Source organism: Mustelus asterias, chromosome 7 (genome assembly GCF_964213995.1).
Source record: "Mustelus asterias chromosome 7, sMusAst1.hap1.1, whole genome shotgun sequence".
Taxonomy (NCBI): domain Eukaryota; kingdom Metazoa; phylum Chordata; class Chondrichthyes; order Carcharhiniformes; family Triakidae; genus Mustelus; species Mustelus asterias.
Genome location: NC_135807.1, coordinates 19,831,868 through 19,853,435, shown reverse-complemented (window position 1 = coordinate 19,853,435; position 21,568 = coordinate 19,831,868). Strand labels below are relative to the sequence as shown.

Genomic DNA, 21,568 nt, shown 5'->3' with positions numbered 1-21,568 from the left:
GCGGACCACACAAAGGTCCGTTGTCCTCGGGCGGGATTTTCCGGTTTTGGGGTGAGCGAGGCCGGAAGATCCCGCCCAGAATGTTTAAGAATGCTAGTTTTTAAGAATTCATTTTTATGAGATGTGGGCATCGCTGGCTGACCAGCATTTATTGCCCATTTCTGGTTGCCCTTGAGAAGGCAGTGGTGAGCTACCTCCTTGAAATGCTGCGCTCCCTGAGGTGTAGGTACACCCATAGTGCTGTTAGAAAGGGAGTTCCAGCATTTTGATTCAGCGACAGTGAAGGAATGGTGACAAAATTCTAAGTCAGGATGCTGAATGACTTGGTGGGGAACCTCCAGGTGGTGGTGTTCCCAGGTATCTGCTGCTTTTGTCCTTCTAGAAGGTAGCGATTGTGGGTTTGGAAGACGCTGCCCAAGGAACCTTGTGAGTTCCTGCAGTGCATCTTGTAGATGACACACTGCTGCAGCTGTGCATAGGTGGTGGAGGGATTGGAAGTTTGTGGAAAGGATTGTACCTTGTAGTACTTCAGCTGGAGTACAGTGTACAGTTCTGAGTGCTGCATTATAGGACGGATGTGAAGGCATTGGAGAGAGTGCAGAAGAGTTTTGCGAGAATGGTTCCAGGGATGAGAAGTGACAGTTTTGAAGAAAAATTGGAGAAGTTGAGACCCTTTTCCTTGGAGAAAAGAAAGCTCAGAAGAGATTCGATAGAAGTATTCTAAATCATGTAGAGCCTGGACAGAGTAGAGAGGGGGAAACTGTTCTGCGAGCAGAAGGATCGAGGACCATAGGGTTAAAGAAGCAAAGCGATATGGGGAAAAATACTTCTTCATGCAGCGTATGGTTAGGGTCTGGAATGCAGTGGCTGTGAGTGTGGTCGAGGCAGGTTCAACTGAGGCTTTCAAAAGGGAATTGGAGAATTATTTTAAAGGAAACAATGTGTAGGGAGAGAATGCAGGGGAATGGTACTAGATGAAATGCTCATTCAGAGAGCCGGTGGAGACATGAGGGGCCGAATGGCCTCCTTCTGCACTGTAATGATTCTGTGAGGACCAAACTTCATTCTAATTCAATTTAATAATTGGGCAGAAAACATTTTTATCAGTGAATATAGTATATAAAAACAAATGACTGTGGATGTGGGAATTGGAAATAAAACAGAAAATGCTAGAAAATCTCAGCAGATCTGACGGCGTCTATGGAGAGGGAGCAGAATCTGGATGACATTTGATCTGTTCGCTCTCCACAGATGCTGTCAGACCTGCTGAGATTTTCCAGCACTTTCTGTATCAGTGAATGTAGATTTAGCTTTGTTGTTATCCTCTGTGACATCCAATATTAGGTTAAGAGAAATATAAGTAAGAGTTGAAACTCATATACCCCCCCCCCCCCCCCCCCCCCCACCCCACCCCCGCCCCTCCAAGTCAGCTTTGTGTTTGATTCGAGTTACAACATCTGGATTGGATGTAAATTTATATCATTTTCATTTGCAGAATTATCGACAAGAGCTGGAAGCAAAATTTTACAACGATACCTTTGACTGGGACCAAATCCATCACAATGATGTAGCTTGCCTACTGAAGACCTTTATCCGAGAGCTGCCCTACCCGTTACTCACTGTGGAGTATCTCCCGGCATTTGTGGCAGTGCAAAGTATGATTTTGTCTTAACTTCAACATACTTTTTTGCTTTCTTTTCATTTATTTTACTTTTATCTTTTCTTTCTCTCTGCTCTTGATTTGATTTATTATTGTCACGTGTTAACATACAGTGAAAAGTATTGTTTCTTGCGCGCTATACAGACAAAGCATACCGTTCATAGAGAAGGAAAGGAGAGAATGTAGAATGTAGTGTTACAGTCATAGCTCGGGTGTAGAGAAAAATCAACTTGGAGCGAGGTAGGTCCATTCAAAAGTCTGACGGCAGCAGGGAAGAAGCTGTTTTTCAGTCGGTTGATGCGTGACCTCAGATTTTTGTACCTTTTTCCCGATGGACGAAGGTGGAAGAGAGTATGTCCAGGGTCCTTAATTATTCTGGCTGCTTTACCGAGGCAGCAGGAAGTGCAGACGGAGTCAATGGATGAGAGGCTGGTTTGTGTGGTGGATTATCTGTTCCTGCAGCAGTGTTCACACACAAGCATTCTGCCGTCGAACCCCTGCCCTGCGATTCCATCACATTTTAATGTTTGAGACAAAGGCGGGGTGGAATTTTCCGGCCGTTCATGCTCCTGTTCGGGGAATGCAGATTTGGCTGAGTGCCAGGTTCTCCGTCCTCGCTTGCAACCGGGCATGAACGGCTGGGAAGATCCCGGCCAAGACACAGGGCGGGATTTCTCCCCATCCCCCTTGCATGTTTTACAGAGTCGGAGGTGACCCTTCATAGGCCGATGGCAGGATTTTCCAGTCCTGCTGCTGTCAATGGGGTTTCCTGTTGTTTGCACTCTCTGCTGCGACGTGAGTAGCCTATGGTGGGGTGTCACCGTCAGCGGAACCATAAGTTTCTGCCAGTGGGAAACGCTGGAAAATCCCACCCATAGACTGCATCTCGGATTTTCCCATGTTGCTGTCAGTGTGTCTCTCTTGTCTGCTAAATGTGGACAGAATGACCTGGACTTTGCAGTTTAAGTTGGTCAACATTCTACGATCATTACTCTTGTAAACCAGATAACAACTTCTGGAGTCCAGACATACAGTTCAATACGGAAACCGAATGTTACTGTCAGTGATTCCACTGTGAAACCGCCAAAGACTGCAATCCATTAACATTCAAAACCTTGCCCTTTAACACTATTGGTCCCACTGTAAAGATCCTTGAAAATGTTGCACCTTGTTCAATGTGGAACCAGAACTTTGAAGGGCTGCTATTCTCATAGCTATTGTAGAGCAGCTTCCTGAAAAACTAGTTTTAGGGGCAAAATATTAGCAAAAATGGCAGAGTGTTGTTTCTGGCGAGAAAACCGGTGTGTTTCTCTCCAGATCTTACGACACTTTGCCACCATCCGGGGGTGGGGGCGGGGGGAAGGCTCAACGCCAGCAAAACCCGGCTGCACTGAGATCAGAACAGCAATAAACCCACCCCTGCTCCCCCCCCCCCCCCAGGCCACCATGGAAGTCTGAGGGCTCCCCCCCCAAAGCTTTCTCCGCTCTGATCAGAGCCTGCAGTCGACACCCCCACCCCCGATTGGTGCCTGCATCTCGACCCCCCACTGCGATCATCCGACAGTCAACACCTGCAACCCCCACTCTCCATCTCCCCGCCCGCTCACTGGATCCCTTCAGTGCGGGCAGCAATCCCCCTTCTGTCCTTTCTGTTTGTACACAGATGAGATTCTGCATCCTAACAACTCTCTTTGTTTTGGTTTTAGATATCTCACCGACCAAGCTGCAGCTACAGGCTCTACACCTTATCATCATGCTACTTCCTGACCCCAACAGAGACACTATCAAGGTACGTCTGGCTGCAAGTGAAGGAATTGGCGTCTGCCTGATGTTCAACCTGTACCTCAGAAACTTTATCAAATACTCCAGATATGCTCAGTGACACACCAGGCTAAACAATATGGCACAGTGGCATCACGGTTCTGTTACTGGCGCAGTAATGTCGTGGCCTGAGCTGCTGATCAGGGTATGAGTTCAAATCCCACCACTGCAGTTGGGTAATTTAAATTTGACTAACTAAATTATAAAATAATATTAGTGATGGTGACTGTGAAACTACTGGACTGTCATTAAAAACACATCTGGTTCATGAATGCCCTTTGGGGAAGACATTTTGCCATCCTTGCCTGGTCTGGACTTTGTGACTCCAGCCCCATAGCAATGTATTTGGATCTGAAGTGGTTTGAACAAGCCAGTCACTTTGTGCCAAAACCACGACACTTGCAATGAAGGCAGCTCACCATCAAATTGCAAATATATTTACAAAGTGTAAATGTTTCTTATGTTTTTACCATTTGAAGTTGATGATAGTTCTATTAATATGTCAATGATTAAGCATTTTCTACAACTCATTCGGAAAACATTGGTGTGTATTAATTTAATCTTATTCATGAAGGTTATAGTTAATGATTCCAATCTTGCGGCCCACTGAGATGGAGGAGGGCCATTCGTGTGACGCACTCACTGGCCTGGGTCACCCATCACTGGTCTAGATCTATTCCCTTTTCCACCTTTACAAATAGATTCACGAAAAAACCCCTGTGTGACACCCTGACAGTGAACTTTGCATTGATATTGTGTCTGATTGTGTGAAGTGAGAGACCTGGGGGCAGTCAAACTGGTGACTGACAACAAATAAAAGGGCTTCTGGTTATGTACAGCATCATTCACCGCACACTGACAGCAGCAGTCCCAGTGCGCAGATCAGTCACCTCACGTAAGTCCCACACTGCTGGGGTTTGAAGATCCTCTTCGGTTTTGGTTTCACTCCATCAGACACCTTTGGAAACGTTTGCTGTGGGGAAAGAGCAGGGGAATGGGACCAATTAGATCTCTCATGGAAGTGCACAGGTTCGATGGGCTGAGTGGCCACTTCCTGTATTGCGAGGTCCTCCCAGCCTCACATAATTGTGTTGATGCATTTGGAATGCAAAAGGAGTTACTCTACCTTCATAATACCAGCAGTTTAAGATCTAATTAACTGGTTGGATTGAAAATTAGCTGATATTAGTGAGTCAAAGGAAATGTCGAATAAAGTTAATTTGCTGTTCCATTGTTAATTCACAGAATTTGCCCAAAATTCCTTACTCCGAGCCGTTAGGTTGATTTCATAAATGAATAGTATATTATAAGATCATAAGATATAGGAGCAGAATTAGGCCATTCAGCCCATCGCGTCTGCTCCGCCATTCAATCATGGCTGATATGATACTCATCCCCATTCTCCTGCCTTCTCCGCTTGATCCTTTTATTGATCAAGGACCTATCTATCTCTGTCTTAAAGACAATCAATGACCTGGCCTCCACAGGCCTCTGTGGCAATGAGTTCCACAGATTCACTACCCTTTGGCTGAAGAAATTCCTCCTTATCTCAGTTTTAAAGGAGCGTCCCTTCACACCTCGAGTTCTAGTCTCTCCCACTAGTGGAAACATCCTCTCCACGTCCACTATATCTAGGCCTCTCAGTATTCTGTAAGTTTCAATTAGATCCCCCCTCATCCTTCTAAACTGTGCAAAATATACTTCCCGTATATTGTTTATAAATAATGGGAGCGTTATGATGCCTGGATTTTGGGATGCCAAATCCTCTGAAAATGTGGGTGTGGAGTGTTCCATGTATAAACTCGGAAGTGAAAGGAAGGTGCATTACAATTGAATTGAATCTCTCCTCCCTTTGTCGTTTCCCCATCTCCCCCCCGCTGCAGGCTTTCTTGGAATATCTCGGCAAAGTCGTAGCGAATGAGGCCAAAAACAGGATGAGCCTGTGGAATGTCTCCATGATTGTCGCACCGAACCTCTTCATGTGCAAAGGGAGGAGCGCAAACCACCAAGAGGCCGAGGCAGCCACTAAAGCGGCCAACATTGTACAGCTACTCATCAAATACCAGGACATCCTGTGGACCGTGAGTGAGCCAGCACCACACGACACTGCTAATTCCCTTTCCGCCTTTCTCGCGTAGGCCAGGAATCTGAGTGAGAACAAGCAATCGTGTTGCCAGCTCTGGATGAGCGCTGACAGCCCACGGCACGGTGACACAGTGGTTAGCACTGCTGCCTCACAGCGCCAGGGGCCCGGGTTCAATTCCAGCCTCAGGCCACAGTCTGTGTGGAGTTTGCACGTTCTCCCCATGTCTGCGTGGGGTTCCTCCAGATGCTCTGGTTTCCTCCCACAGTCCAAAGATTGGGTTCGGTTGATTGGCTATGCTAAATTGCACCTTAGTGTCAGGGGGACTAGCAATGTAGATACGTGGGGTTACAGGGATAGGGCTTGGGTGGGATTGTTGTCGGTGCAGCCTCAATGGGCTGAATCCAAAGATGTACGGGTTAGGTTGATTGGCCATGATAAATTGCCCCTTAGTGTCAGGGGGATTAGCAGGGTAAATGTGTGGGGTTACGCGGATAGGGCCTGGGTGGGATTGTAGTTGGTGCAGGCTCGATAGGCCGAATGGCCGCCTTCTGCACTGTAGGGATTCTATGATTCTGTTGAACCTTCCAGGGCTGCCCTTGGAATCTCCAGGAATTAAGGACTAATTTCCAGACCACTGCTGTGGGCAAACTGGGAGAAAATACACAGGAGCAATTAAGTTTTTCACTGAAGTTTTCCTCATTCATTGGTTGTTATAAAAAACTGTGGGTCCCTGGGAATAAAGGCTGTGAAGTCTCACCCAGTTGGTTAATGACGAGTCAATTCACTTGTTGATTGGCACCCGATGATGGAGACCAATAAATAATTGAGTAAAAATGCCCAAAGTAAATGAAAAACAAAGTCAATTCTTTGAAAGCCGCAGTGCTTTTTTTCTCTCTGAATTGCTTGCGGGAGGGGCCTGGAAATTAATCTTTAATTGCTGGAGAATCCAAGACAGTTCTCAACACCCCGTGACCCTCGAAAGTAAATCATTGGTCCTGGAATGGAACGGTGCAGATTCTTAAAATTGTCTTTTGTTTCGAATGTGCACTATCGTCACTAATGTGGTTCCATAATTCATAGAAAGAATCATAGAATCCCTACAGTGCACTGATAAGAACATACAAAATAGGAGCAGTAGAAGGCCATTCGGCCCATCACGTATGCTAACATAACGGAGCTTTCTGTCCTGGGCGGGAACGGGAAAGTTGGAGAGCCAGCCAAAAGTCTTCGATGGCACCGGCAAACCCTGGCCATGTTCTTCTCCCTTCCATGTCAGAGACCGGAGACAAAGACTCCCTCTAACCTGGCATTGTGAGGCAGTAGTGCTAACCACTATGCCACCGTGCCGCCCCCAAAAAAAGTTGAGATTATCAGTGTTAAGGCACTCCCCCTCTGCCTAATATGCCTAAGCTTATTTGCTACTTGTGAGGCTTTTCATGTCCTCTCTGAGTAGGCAGCGCAGGATAATGGGCCCGAAGTTGCTCTGCTGGGGCATCTGATGGTGTCTGCCATTAGTCAGCCTTACAGAATGGTGTGGAGGCTTTGGAAAGGGTACAGAAAAGATTTACCAGGATGTTGCCTGGTATGGAGGGCATTAGGTACGAGGTGAGGTTGGAAAAACTTGGTTTATTCTCACCGGAACGACGGAGTTTGTGGGGCGACCTGATAGAAGTCTACAAGATTATGAGGGGCATGAACAGAGTGGATAGTCAGAAGCTTTTTCCAAGGGTGGAAGAGTCAATTACTAGGGGGCATAGGTTTAAGGTGCGAGGGGCAAGGTTTAAAGGAGATGTGTGAAGCAAGTTTTTTACATAGAGGGTTATGGGTGTCTGGAACTCGCTGCCAGGGGAGGTAGAGGAAGCAGATACAATAGTGACGTTTAAGGGGCACCTTGACAAATACATGAATAGGATGGGAATAGAGGGATATGGTCCCCGGAAGGGTAGGGGGTTTTAGTTCAGTCGGGCAGCATGGTCGGTGCAGGCTTGGAGGGCCGAAGGGCCTGTTCCTGTGCTGTAATTTTCTTTGTTTTTACCTTTGCACATTCAGAAATTCACATCCTTGAGTGGCAGGAAGTGCAGACTCATGATGTTGCAGTGAGGGAGAGGATAATGTGGTTCTATTTTGATGGGAAAATCTGGGCCAGAGTGTTTTACAACAGTAACAGCCGTTGTTGTTCCTCCATCTTCCACAGATCCCGTCCTTTGTGATTGCCCAGGTGCGGAAGATGAACGAAAGTGAGAACAGAAGACGGACAAGAGTGCCGTGGCTGACTTCTCCTTCATTTTTATTCCCTCCTGCCTTCAGAGGAAATGGCTCTCCCCCGCTGGGCTCCTCTCCCCGAGGGCGGAATCGAAACCCGGAGTCCGCCTTGTGGGAGATCCCAGGTGTGAACTCGTGTCCTACCTCCTTGGGGCACAGTTTAAAGGTACACTCCTCTGCCTTATCATTGACTCACTAATATTCCTTTTCTTTCTATTGTAGAATTATCACAGAATTGTTATGGCCATTTGGCCCATCGTGTCTGTACCAGCTCTCCAAACAATCATAATGACTTAGTATCATTCCCCTGCCTTTTCTCCGTAACCCTGCAAATTGCTTCTATTTAAATTATCATCTAATGTCCTCTTGAATGCCTTGATTGAATCTGCTTCCACCGGACTAGAATCGTAGAACCCTACAGTGCAGAAAGAGGCCATTCGGCCCATCGAGTCTGCACCGACCACAATCCCACCCAGGCCCTACCCCCATATCCCTACACATTTACCCGCTAATCCCTCTCACCTATGCATCTCAGGACATGAAGGGGCAATTTTAGCATGGCCAATCAACCTTACCCACACATCTTTGGACTGTGGGAGGAAACCGGAGCACCTGGAGGAAACCCACGCAGACACGGGGAGAACGTGCAAACTCCACGCAGACAAGTGACCCGAGCCGGGAATTGAACCCAGGTCCGACAGTGCATCCAGACCTCAAACATCTGTTGTGCAAAAAGTTTTTTCTAACATCACATTTGCTTCTTTTGCAAGTAATTTTAAATCTGTGCCCTCTCGTTCTTGACCCTAAAAGTTAAAGTTTATTTATTAGTCACAAGTAGGTTTGCATTCACACTACAATGAAGTTACTGTGAAAATCCCCTAGTCGCCACACTCTGGCATCTGTTCGGATACACTGAGGGAGAATTTAGCACGGCAATGCACCTAACCAGCACGTCTTTTGAACTATGGGAGGAAACCGGAGCACCCGGAGGAAACCCACGCAGACACAGGGAGAACATGCAGACTCCGCACAGACAGTGACCCCAAGCTGGGAATTGAACCCAGGTCCCTGGCATTGTGAGGCAGCAGTGCTAACCACTGTGCCACTATTACGTGCAGGAACAGTTTCTCCCTATCTGCTCTGGCCAGCCCCTTGGAACATCTCTATCAAATCTCCTCTTAGTCTTCTTCTCTAAAGGGAGAATTATTCCAACTTCTCCAATCTATCCTTGTAACTCAAGTTTCTCATCCCTGGAACCATTCTTGTACATCTCTTCTGCACTCTCTCCAGTGTGTTCACATCCTTTCGATAGTGTGACGCCCAGAACTGTACACGATATTTCAGATGAGGTCTAACTAGTGTCTTGTATAAGTTCAGCATAACCTCCTTGCTAAATCAAAGTACTGCGGATGCTGGAATCTGAAACAAAAACAGAAAATGCTGGAAAATCTCATCAGGTCTGACAGCATCTGTGGGGTGAGAATAGAGCCAATATTTAGAGTCTAGATGACCCTTCGTCAGAGCTGAGATTTTGCAGCATTTTCTGTTTTTGTAACCTCCTTGCTCTTGTACACAATGCCCCTATTAACAAAGCCCAGGATACTGTATGTTTTATTAACTGCTCTCTCCACCTGCCCTGCCTCCTTCAGTGATCTATGCACTTATACACCCAGCTCCCGCTGCTCCTGCAACCCCTTAAAAATTGTCCCCCGCATTTTATATTGTCTCTCTGTTCTTCCTACCAAAATGCATCAGCTCACACTTCTTCACATTGAACTTCATCTGCCACCTATCTGCCCATTCCGCCAACTTGTCTATGTCCTTTTGAAGCTTTACAATATTCTCCTCATGGTTTACAATACTCCCAGGTTGTGAGTCATCCGCAGACTTTGAAATTGTCTCCTGCACTCCAAGATCAAGATCATTAATATATTTTAGGAAAAGCAAGGGTTCCAATACCGACCACTGGGGAACTCTATTACAACCCTTCCTCCAGCTGGAAAAATATTCATTAACTGTTACACTCTGTTTCTTATTATTCAGACAATTTTCTATCCATGTCACTACTGTCCTATTTTATTCCACGAGCCACAACTTTTCTCACAAGCCTGTTGTGTGGCACGGTATCGAATGTCTTCTGAAAGTCCATTTACATCACATCAACAGCATTACCCTCATCAACCCTTTATGATACTTCGAAAGAACTGCAAGTTAATGCACACCATTTCCCCCTTTGGAATTATGGACACTTATAATACAGAAGGAGGCTACTCTGCCTATTATGCCTGTGCTGGTTCTCTGAAAAAGCAGCTTTGATCCCTCTAAATATTTTGCCAGTGGTTTTAAATTTATGATCTGTGGTTATTGGCCCACTGGCCAGTGGGAATAGTTATTCTTGATCTGTTCAATTTAAATTCCTCCAGTGCAAACAATCTTACCTTTCACAACATCTCCTCATAACTGAAGTTCTTCACCACAGTACAATCCCCTTTATCCTTTCTAAGGATTTTTTATGTCTTTCCTTATGTTATGGGTGGCACAGTGGTTCGCACTGCTGCTTCACAGCTCCAGCGACCCGAATTCGATTCCAGCCTCGGGTGGCTGTTTGTGTGGAGTGCATTTCTCCCCGTGTCTGTGTGGGTTTTCTCCGGGTGCTCCGATTTCCTTCCACAATCCAAAGATGTGCAGGATATGTTGATTGGCCATGTTAAATTGCCCCATGGTATCAGGGGGACCAGCAGGGTAAATTTGAGGGGTAAACACAAAATACTGGAATCTGAAACAAAAACAGAAAAATGCTGGAAAATCTCAGCAGGTCTGACAGCATCTGTGGAGAGAGCAATGTTTCGAGTCTAGCTGACCCTTCGTCAGGGCGGGTCTGACGATTGGTTCTATTCTCTCTCCACAGATGCTGTCAGACCTGCTGAGCTTTTCCAGCATTTTTCTGTTTTTGTGTAAATACGCGGGGTTATGTGGATAGGGTGGGATTGTTGTTGATGAAGGCCCGATTGGGCCAAATGACCTCCTTCTGCACCTCAGGGAGTCTATGATTCGGTGTGTGGTGCCCAGAATTCTCCACCATGCTCCAGACGCGACTTACAAAGATCTTGCTTGATGACTTAACTTTTACATTCTGTCTATTAGTTTTGGATCAATCCTACTCTGCAGTAGTTATGTAAATAGAACCCAGCATACGACATCTGAGCCAAAGCTGTCAGTTTAAATAAAGGATATGGTAGAAACACGAAGAAGTATTTGCATGAAATTGAAAACCATTTTCTCTCTGTCTTTGCAGACAGACATACCAGAGGGAGTTATCCGCGTTTATGCTACTCAACTATCCAAAGTTTCCATGGCCATTCAACTGGACGATGAGACGAAAGCCAGTGATATTCTTGCTAGGTTTCACTGTGAAAACAGGTGAGTTCATGGGGGGTGGAGGGGAGGGGGGGGGGGTGGGGGGTGGGGGGGGGGGGTGGGGGGGGGGGGTGGAGGGGAGGGGGGGGGGGGGTGGGGGGGGGGGGGTGGGGGGGGGGTGGGGGGGGGGGGTGGAGGGGAGGGGGGGGGGGGGGGGTGGGGGGGGGGTGGGGGGGGGGGGTGGAGGGGAGGGGGGGGGTGGAGGGCGGGGGGGGGGGAAATGGGGTTGGAGCTGGGGACGGGGGTGGGGGAAATGGGGTTGGAGCTGGGGGGATGGGTTTGGAGCGAGGGTGGTTGGGGTTGGAGCTGGGGGGGTTGGAACTGGGGAGCTGGGGTGGGTGGGGACGGGGGTGTAAATAAATATTAACATCAGTGACGTTTTGGAGATTCTAAGTGACAGGGTGAAATTCTTTTCCACTTTGTGTGACGCCACAGAATTCCACATAAAGCTCTGAGGCAAATAATGATTAACCCACAACATTTGTGTGATCAGAAATATGGAGCTTTTAAGCAGTACACGCATTGCAATGACTTCAATCCGCATGCCGCAGTCGAAGGCCGGAATTCCCACTCTTGGTTGGGAGTGCAGAGCCGGACACAATTCCTGGCTTCGCCAACCTGACTGGCCGCAAATGGGAGCCTTGGCACCCCAGAAACAGTGTGGAGATTTGGTTCTCTCTGGTCATTTTTATGGTATGTCTGTACCTTTAAGACCTGGCTGGCTGTAGGGATTCGCATTCTAATCAGTATTCTGTAACTTGATTTTGTGTCTCTGTGCACTGTTTGAGAGCACATTTCCACTCCATCTGACGAAGGAGCAGCGCTCCAAAAGCTTATGGTATTTGCTACCAAATAAACCTGTTGGACTTTAACCTGGTGTTTTGAGACTACTTCCTGTGTTCACCCCAGTCCAACGCCGGCATCTCCACATCATTTTTATGATGACAGATTCACTCCCCACCTTTGCGAAAATTTGGGCCAAAGTATTTTACTGATGCTGGGTGCTTGGTAATTCAAATGTCTTCCAAGGAAGAAACTGTCCTCCTTGCTTTATTTTTTATTCTTTTCTTCTGGAGAAGAGCAAAATGAGAGGCCATCAATATAAGACAGTCACCAAGAAATCCGAGAGGAATTCAAGAATCATAGAATGCTACAGTGCAGAAGGAGGCCATTTGGCCCATCGAGTCTGCACCAACCACAATCCCATCCAGGCCCTACCCCCGTAACCCCATGCATTTCCCCCAGCTAGTCCCCCTGACACCAAGGGGCAATTTAGCATGGCCAATCCACCTAACCAGTACATCTTTGGGACTGTGGGAGGAAACACGGGGAGAATGTGGAAACTCTACACAGACAGTGACGCAAGCCAGGAATCGAACCCAGGTCCCTGGTGCTCTGAGGCAGCAGTGCTCACCACTGTGCCACTGTGCTGCCCCAGAAAAAAAATCTTTCTGCTCAAAGTGGTGAGAATGTAGAACTTGCCACCATGGGGAGCAATTTGGGCTGCTGATCTAGATGCCAGATAAGAATATCAAGCAGAGTGCAAGGGAATTTTATTTTATTTTATTATTGCATTGAGATACAGTGAAAAGTATTGTTTCTTGCACACGATACAGACAAAGCATACTGTACATAGAGTACATAAGGGAGAAGGAAAGGAGAGAGTGTAGAATATAGTGTCACAGTCACAGCTGGGGTCCATTCAAAAGTCTGATAACAGCAGGGAAGAAGCTGTTCTTGAGTCGGTTGGTACGTGACCTCAGACTTTTGTATCTTTTCCCGACGGAAGAAGGTGAAAGAGAGAATGTCCAGGGTGCGTGGGGTTCTGGGTTATGCTGGCTGCTTTGCCGAGCCAGCAGGAAGTGTGGACGAAGTCAATGGATGGGAGACTGGTTTGCGTGATGGACTGGGCTACATGAGCTAAGGAGAAAATGGTAGATTTGGATGAGAAAGGATGGGAAGGGGGCTAGAGCATAAACATTAGCAAGAACTTGTTGAGCTGAATGGCCTGTTTCTGTTCTGTATATCCTATCCAATCTGTGCAATTTCTGTACTGATTAGTTAGAACATAGAACATTACAGCGCAGTACAGGCCCTTCGGCCCTCGATGTTGCGCCGACCAGTGAAACCAATCTAAAGCCCATCTAACCTACACTATTCCAATATCATCCATATGTTTATCCAATGACCATTTAAATGCTCTTAATGTTGGCGAGCCCACTACTGCTGCAGGCAGGGCATTCCACGCCCTTACTACTCTCTGAGTGAAAAACCTACCTCTGACATCTGTCCTATATCTCTCACCCCTCAATTTAAAGCTATATCCCCTCGTGCTAGCTATCACCATCCGAGGAAAAAGGCTCTCACTATCCACCCTATCTAATCCTCTGATCATCTTGTATGCCTCTATTAAGTCACCTCTTAACCTTCTTCTCTCCAACAAAAACAACCTCAAGTCCCTCAGCCTTTCCTCATAAGACCTTCCCACCATACCAGGCAACATCCTAGTAAATCTCCTCTGCACCCTTTCCAATGCATCCACATCCTATAATGCGGTGACCAGAACTGTACGCAATACTCCAAGTGCGGCCGCACCAGAGTTTTGTACAGCTGCAACATGACCTCCTGGCTCTGAAACTCAATTCCTCTACCAATAAAAGCTAACACTCCGTATGTCTTCTTAACAACCCTATCAACCTGGGTGCCAACTTTCAGGGATCTATGCGCATGGACACCGAGATCTCTCTGTTCATCCACACTACCAAGTATCTTACCATTAGCCCAGTACTCTGTATTCCTGTTACTCCTTCCAAAGTGAATCACCTCACACTTTTCCGCATTGAACTCCATTTGCCACCTCTCAGCCCAGCACTGCAGCTTATCTATGTCCCACTGTAACCTGCAACAACTTTCCGCACTGTCCACAACTCCACCGACTTTGGTGTCATCCGCAAATTTACTAACCTATCCTTCTACGCCCTCATCCAGGTCATTTATAAAAATGACAAACAGCAGTGGCCCCAAACAGATCCTTGCGGTACACCACTAGTAACTGAACTCCAGGATGAACATTTCCCATCAACCACCACCCTCTGTCTTCTTACAGCTAGCCAATTCCTGATCCAAACCGCTAAATCACCCTCAATCCCATACCTCCGTATCTTCTGCAATAGATGTCTGTCCTTATAATGGTTCTTCTGATTACGCAGTCATCAGCTATATGCTGTATTGCAGTGGAGTGAAGCACGGTCTGCACTGCACTCGCTGGTCTCAGTGGAGGCTGGAACAGGGACATGGCGATTAGTCAGAGTGAGCGGGATTAGAGACGGCAGGAGTTTCCATTACTGAGCCTTATCTAATGATTGCCGCTAGCTACTGATGGTTAAGTGTGCACAGGAAGCTTGACTACATGGAGAAGATGGCAGAGGATTATTCCAGGAGTCCATAGTGCCTCGGTAAACATGAGGGTCGTCGGGATTGGAAATCAGAAGGAGAGGAATGGAAAATCCCAAGGGCAAAAAGAAAATGGGGGTTAAGGAGCTCAAAAATACAACATGAGAGGAAGGCTTGGGCAGGGAGCAATGGCCACCTGATCCTTTCTTGCAGAAGGAAAGGCATGGATTTGATGGGCCGAATGGCCTTCTGTGCTGTATTTGACTCTGTGGCGTGAATAGCGACTGAATTGTCTTAGTCTGTATTTGTAGCTCATCTGTACATTTTTGCTTCAGGAGGGAAATGCTGAGTGTTGCAAAGATACAAAAGTGACATCCTGGAAGTGAAATCTGGACCAGATGACAGATTTTGTAGGAAACATCTGGGTTGGAGGATAAAGGACACGGCAGAGTGCTTCATAGCAGATGAATTCACTTTGACCTACAATCTGAAACACTGATGCCTTTAGCAATGCTGTTTGAGAAATGCATTCGGGGCAGGGCCCCTCTGCTCCTCATTTGAAAATTGCAGGACAGAGGGAGGCTATTCAGCCCATCGTGCCTGTGCTGTGCTGTTCTTCAAATTACTCTCCTTATCCGCACCAACTCCTATTGTTGCCTATCCTTACTAATTGCGGTCTGTGGGTTAGGAAGTTCAGGATCCAGTCGCAGTGGGAGGAGCTGAGCCCCGGAGTTTGGAGATGGGTTTTGTGGGAATAATGGTGTTGAAGGCTGAACTGTGGTCAATAAATAAGAGTCTGACATAGGTGTGTTTGTCATCCAGGTGTTCCAGGGTTGATTGTAGGGCCAGGAAGATGGCGTCTGCTGTGGACCTGTTGCGGTGGTAGGTGAACTGTAGTGGATCCAAGCTACTTGGGAGGCTGGAATTGATTTGTGCCATGGCTGACCTTTCATAATGATGGATGCCAGAGCCACCGGATGATAGTTATTAAGGCACACTGCCTTAATAAGGAATAATGGTGTTGAAGGCTGAGCTGTAGTCAATAAATTGGAGTCTGACGTAGGTTACTTTGTTATCTAGGTGTTCCAGGGTTGAGAGCAGGGCCAGGGAGATGGTGCAGACTTGACAACTCAACAAATTTTAAATCAATCTTTTCTTTTTGTTATATTTTCACAGTACAAGTTCTGCAGTTCCCCTTAATGGACTGAGCCATCACTTGTTTGAAATTGGTGGAAACATAGGTAGGTGATTTTTTTTTTACAGTTGTGCGAAAAGTATGGAGAAGGACAAATTGTTAAAGAATCGTAGTGTTTGATATCTCGATTGAATTGCTATCGATGTCACTTCTGCCTTTAATCCCTGAGCTACTCAGTAAAAAAAAAAAACGAATGGCTTGCTGCCCTACTCTTGGAAAATTAACCCCCCTTAGTGTCCAAAGATGGATGTCAGATGGATCGGCCATGATCAATGTGCGGGGTTACGGGGTTAGGGCAGGGGGATGGGGGTTGGTTAGAGTGTTCTTTTGGAGAGTGAGTGCAGACGCGATGGGCCGAATAGGCTCCTTCTGCACTGTACGGTTTTTAATGGATTCGAAAATAAACAACTCTTAAAAACACCCTCTGCAATGGCAAGCCACTCAGATCAAGAGCAATTAGGGATGGGCAATAAATCCAATCAGCAATGCCCATATCCCATGAATGAATAACAAATAGTGCCATGGGTCTTTTACATCAAACTGGGAGGGCATACATGGCCTTGGTCACTTATGCGACGAAATAGAGAGTCTCGGTGTCTGACAAAAAGAAAGTCAGTCAGCACTTACCGGACCTTCAAGTTTCATTTTCAGCAGTGGGACTTAAAAGCAAGTTAGAGTTTTTAACCTGTCTAGCCAGTGAGGAAGTTGCCCTGGTGGGTGCGAGCAGTAGATTAGAATTTATGGTACTATTTCAGCAACATTAATTCTCTGTGGCTATTGACATTGCCTTATTTTATGTCTTGTGTGTTTTCTTCTTTGCAGGAGAGCGCTGTCTGGACCTCAACACCTACATCCTAGACTTGTACCATTTAAATCCCAATGCGAGTTGGGTCATTAAGCCCAGAACATTGTGAGATTACTTGTTGCAGAGTGATGGGCCATAAAGTAATCTCAGAGCAGCCTTGGTGAATATAACTGCAGGGACCCCTGAGAATAGTGGATGTATTTAACAGTGGAGCCTTTGTGTCTAAGGCTTTGGGCCATTGGTTACCCTGACCGACAGAACTCTGCTCTCAAAAGGCGACCATTTCAGAGGCCATGACCCTACCATGTTGGGCCGAACGCGGCCGTCTGTGTCGTCAGCTGGCAACTCGGAACAGCCGATGGAGAAGTTTGTGACCATTTTGAAGCTTTTCCTCTCCTCTGCTCGAGAGAAACCTCCGGAGGTTAAAAGTCCAGCAGAGAGGGGTTTTTAAAAAAATGTTTTTTGACTTCAAATAAACAACTCGCAATGAACTCATCTGGTGGCGATTAAGAAAAAAGTCAGTCCGCCAGTCGTGACCATTACAAACATGGTCTCGAAGGAATGTGCATTTTAAACAGTCATGTCCACTAGACCACACAGTTGAGGAAACTACGTATAAGCCAACTACCTTTTGTTTTCTGGTTATTTTGTGTGTGTGTAGAGGGGGGGGGGGGGGTTTGGGGGAGGGGGGGATGGTGATTCTGCCGGGAATGATCATGTTCGCTGAGTTTACAGACAGTGTATGAGGACAGCCAAAGAGTAAACAAGATGGATGTTTTCTTTGAATAATAATTAAAAGCCCTTCCAGCGGGAATGGATTCGGTGCCAAATTCCACGGAGCCTCTCAGGCGGGAAGTTGTGACATGGAGAGAGGATGAGGACTGCACCTGCAATAGCATGCGATTCCTGTTGGAGCGCGACTCCCGGGCTCGCTTCCACATCTGCCTGGAATTCTGTTTTGCAGCAAACTGAAGGCTGGCCTTTCTTATTGTGACCTTGTGGAGTGTGTGCACACACAGGATGATGGACGGCGAGGCCACTGCGTCCAAACATGGTCCCACTGAAAACAAAACTCTCTTGTTACGCTTCAACATGCACAGGAAGCCTTTTGACAGGATGGAGGAAGGATCGAGCCATTTTCTTTCTGGAACTTACACTCCATGGGACAGCACATGTCGACTGCGAACAATTAATCATTCTGTCATTATTCAGTATCTTGCGTGCACAGGGGACACCTCTTGTTTTTTCGTGCCCTATCGTCGGAAAGCAGGGCAACATGCCGAGATTATGGTCTTGCCCTCTTCCCTTTGATAAAGCACCACTGATCACCCTTGTCCACCTGTAATGCCTTCAGAGTTAGGTCGCGGATCAGCCACAATCCATAGAATGTGGTGGACCAGACTGGAGGGGCTAAACTGGGTGGGATTTTATGGCCTCGCTTGACCCGAGACCGGAAAATCCCTCCCGAGGTCGAAAGACCTTCCCAATGTCCGCCCCTTGCCTGCTCCGATTCCCGTGGCAGGCGGGGCGGTGGAATTCTGACGACTGTTTCTTAAGCTCCGTCGCTTACTCTACCTGCGAGGACATTCGAGTGTGGTGTCTTTCTTAAGTATGTGCTTTAGGATATTTGCGTGGGAATTAACCAGTGCTGTTTAAAATACAAGTTTTTTTTTACAAAAAAAAATGGGGGGGTTGGAAGAATTTGAAATCTTGCTCTGCCTGTCTTGTGAAAACTGATCACTTTTTCTTGGGGAGGGTTGCGGAGTTTCTGCGGACAGGAACCTCGAATGGTTTTAATCGTTTCTTTTTCCCTTCCCCCTCTCCGCCCCAGGGAGGAAGTTTGCTGTTTAGTCAATATTAGGAGTTACACAGGGCCAGCGGGAAAGATTTGACAGCCCTGTGTTTATTGTTTTGTCGGTCAGCACGTATCAGCTAGGTAAGAATATAGGCAGCAAAAGACACAGATCTTTCCAGAGTGAAGGTTAAAACAGATGCATTTTGCATGCTCCAATATCAGAAGGTGAATCAAACTGTCCCTCTCTCATTACATCTTGTTGCGTAGAACTGGGTAGAATTTACAGTAAAGATATGGGCCATTTTGCCCTGTTAGCCCGTGCCAGTGCTATGCTCCACACATGCCCCCTCCCTCCCTCTTCTATCCAACCCTACCACCATATCCTTCTCTTTGATTTGAGCAGACCATATTAGTTTATTCCTTCAGGAAGTCTGATCACATTGACAGGGGTATTAATAGACAAATTAGAAATAATTTTCTGAAATTGTGCCTGAAACTGAAGTCACCGTGCATGCATATTCAAAATTCAGGTACATGCGTCCCCTGATGTTCCATCCAGTCTAATAGGAACATTCTTTCCCTAATGCTGCCCACATGTTACTGCACTGCAATTGCCAGTTTCAGACTGATAGCCTATTGAGTAAGAGGGGATGACAGACACCGGTTATCCAGTTGTCTGCAATTGCTACCTAGCCAGGGAAATTGGAATTCTACATGCTAGTTGAATTTAGCGATTAACAAAGACTTGTTGGACTGTCAGTTCCCAGACAGACTCTCACTGAATGGTCTGTCAAGAAGTCCTGGTGGTTCAAGAAATATATTGTGAGGGTTGACCCATAACACTTGTGTAAAGTTGACTTGAGTACCTTTATTCAGGAGTTTTGTTCATGAATTTGTGTTCCTTCACGTCAAATTACTCCTCATCAACTCAATGGGTGGCACGGTGGTACAGTGGGGGGCACTGCTGCCTCACAGCTTCAGGGACCTGGGTTCGATTCCCAGCTCAGGTCACTGTCTGTGTGGAGTTTGCACATTCTCCCAGTCCCTGCGTGGGTTTCCTCTGGGTGCTCTGGTTTCCTCCCGCAGTCCAAAGACGTGCGGGTTAGGTGCATTGGCCATGCTAAATAGCCGCTTAGTGTCCCGGGATGCATAGGTTAGAGTGATTAGCAGGGTAAATATATGGGATTATGGGGATAGGGCCTCGGTGGGTTTATTATCGGCGCAGACGCGATGGGCTGAGTGGCCTCCTTCTGCACCGTAGGGTTTCTATGAAAGGGTTGGGTTTTCCTTCATTATACGCTCTGCAATTGGTTGACATAATGGCAGGAAACTCAACGGGAAAATCGAGTGAATCGCCCTACTGATGTTGCACTGTTGACAGCATTTTCCTCCCCTCCCCCCTCCCCCCCCAATCCCCACATACCCTGACAACCCTGGTGGAGGGGGAGGAGGGGAATGACTGGTAATGATTGCAGAGGGACTGGCAGTATGAGGGGGTGATGAGTCATTCAAAAGGGACTCTTCCTTAATGGAGTGATCTCTTTCAGGGTCTCAGTTAATCTAATCTCATTTCCACTTATTAATAATACTCAAAATCAAAGTGGAAACTCTGTTTGTGAGGGGCTTCCTTCAGGCCCAGGTGATGCCAGGAGCCTGTCTCTATTCTGTCAGTGAAAGACCAAAATAATATTGACACCCTCATTGTCTCACAGAACTCCAAGTTAAATACTTACCTGCGGCTCCTGTCTGGTTTGGGTGGGAGCCCTGGCCACTTATCTCAAAAGCAAAATAGCGTCAGCGGCAAAGATGGTAATCAAAGGGTTTTTTTGCACTTTTTAGATTCCCACCAATAAGGGAGGTGATAATGAGATGAACGTGGGTCTCAGACATTATCATGCTCAGGCAACCCCTCTGTGCCTCGTAGTTCTTGCTCCCTCTATCATGGGGTACTGTCTGATCTCGTATGGATAAGTGCTTCTTGCCCATTGTCATATGTACTTTATAAAGTTTTTGTAAGACCCCTATAAATTGTGGCCTCTCCAACATTGAAAAATTGGCAACAGTACGTGAGGCTTGGATGACGTTTGAAAATGATGGGTTTTCGTACCGAGGATATCTTAGGGAATGATTCCATTGCTGGGTTTTGGAAAATAATTTACGGGACCCACAAATGTGCGGTTGAAGAACTTGTTTCGCAATGGTTGAAACTGAGTCACAGACCTTAATCAGCAATATATGTCCTTAATTCTTTACCCAGACAGCTAGGTGAGACAGTGAACCATGTTACATGGTGCAAAGCTGATGTAATACTGGTTCACACTTTGGTAGGTGGACAGTCTAGTGGCTGCTTGAAGAGTTGAGCATGCTATTGTTCCACCTTTGGGCCCGTGGTTTGAACTGGATGCCAGAACGCCGGTTGAAATGATTTTTGACAGGCCTAACCCTGTGACTGGTCGGCGTGGATGTACAGCCCCTAATCCAGTAGTAATTAGCAATGCCATTGAAAGAGAAGACAAGGATGCTTGTTATAAAATGCTGAGGCAGTAAGCACAGCAAAGACCACTTAACAAGAGGTTCAGGCTAAGGCACGTTAATGGGGCAGAGTTGGTTTTGGAGGATTACTGTTCTATACCTCAGATCGATCGCTCTACTTGGTACCTGGAATAGGAAAGTAACTCATTTCCAACAACAGTATCTCAGGCTCTGAAGGGTCACAATTCCACTAAAAGAAAGGATGTAGAGGAAAGTGAGGGTTAAAAAAAACACCTGGATAAATTAGTGGTGGATACCATTTTTGATAACACTCCAACTTATCTGCCACAGGAATGTACAAACATAGCTTTAATTTTTAACACTAAGAGTTTGGAAAACCCTCATTTGCAACAATCGCTCTGTACTGCCAAAAGAGTGCAGTAGAAACTGTAATGTATATAAAGCAGTGTGTGTTTTTTTTGTGTGTTTAGGAACATTAACCACTTGTTTATTACTGATGTATTTTTTACATTGTGTTTCCTGACGTGTCTGTGTAAAGCTACCTCTCTTCACATTGACTTCATACTGACATCTGCAGTTTGGATTAACTAAGACGAAAAGAGTCCCGTGGGGCCATACTGAATGCCCTGTATTAGTCTGTG

General features: G+C 46.5%; 1 protein-coding gene across 1 annotated transcript in view; it reads left to right on the top strand.

Moving 5' to 3' along the window:
- arhgap28 (Rho GTPase activating protein 28) overlaps positions 1 to 17,258 on the top strand; it is a 184,393-nt gene extending 167,135 nt beyond the window's left edge. The window contains exons 9-15 of the mRNA XM_078215788.1: positions 1,496 to 1,655; positions 3,367 to 3,449; positions 5,365 to 5,562; positions 7,762 to 7,995; positions 11,125 to 11,249; positions 15,816 to 15,880; positions 16,657 to 17,258. Coding sequence (XP_078071914.1) covers positions 1,496 to 1,655; positions 3,367 to 3,449; positions 5,365 to 5,562; positions 7,762 to 7,995; positions 11,125 to 11,249; positions 15,816 to 15,880; positions 16,657 to 16,748 — 957 coding nt within the window. The 3' untranslated portion in view covers positions 16,749 to 17,258. The remainder of the gene's footprint in view (positions 1 to 1,495; positions 1,656 to 3,366; positions 3,450 to 5,364; positions 5,563 to 7,761; positions 7,996 to 11,124; positions 11,250 to 15,815; positions 15,881 to 16,656) is intronic.
- The last annotated feature ends 4,310 nt before the right edge of the window (positions 17,259 to 21,568 follow it).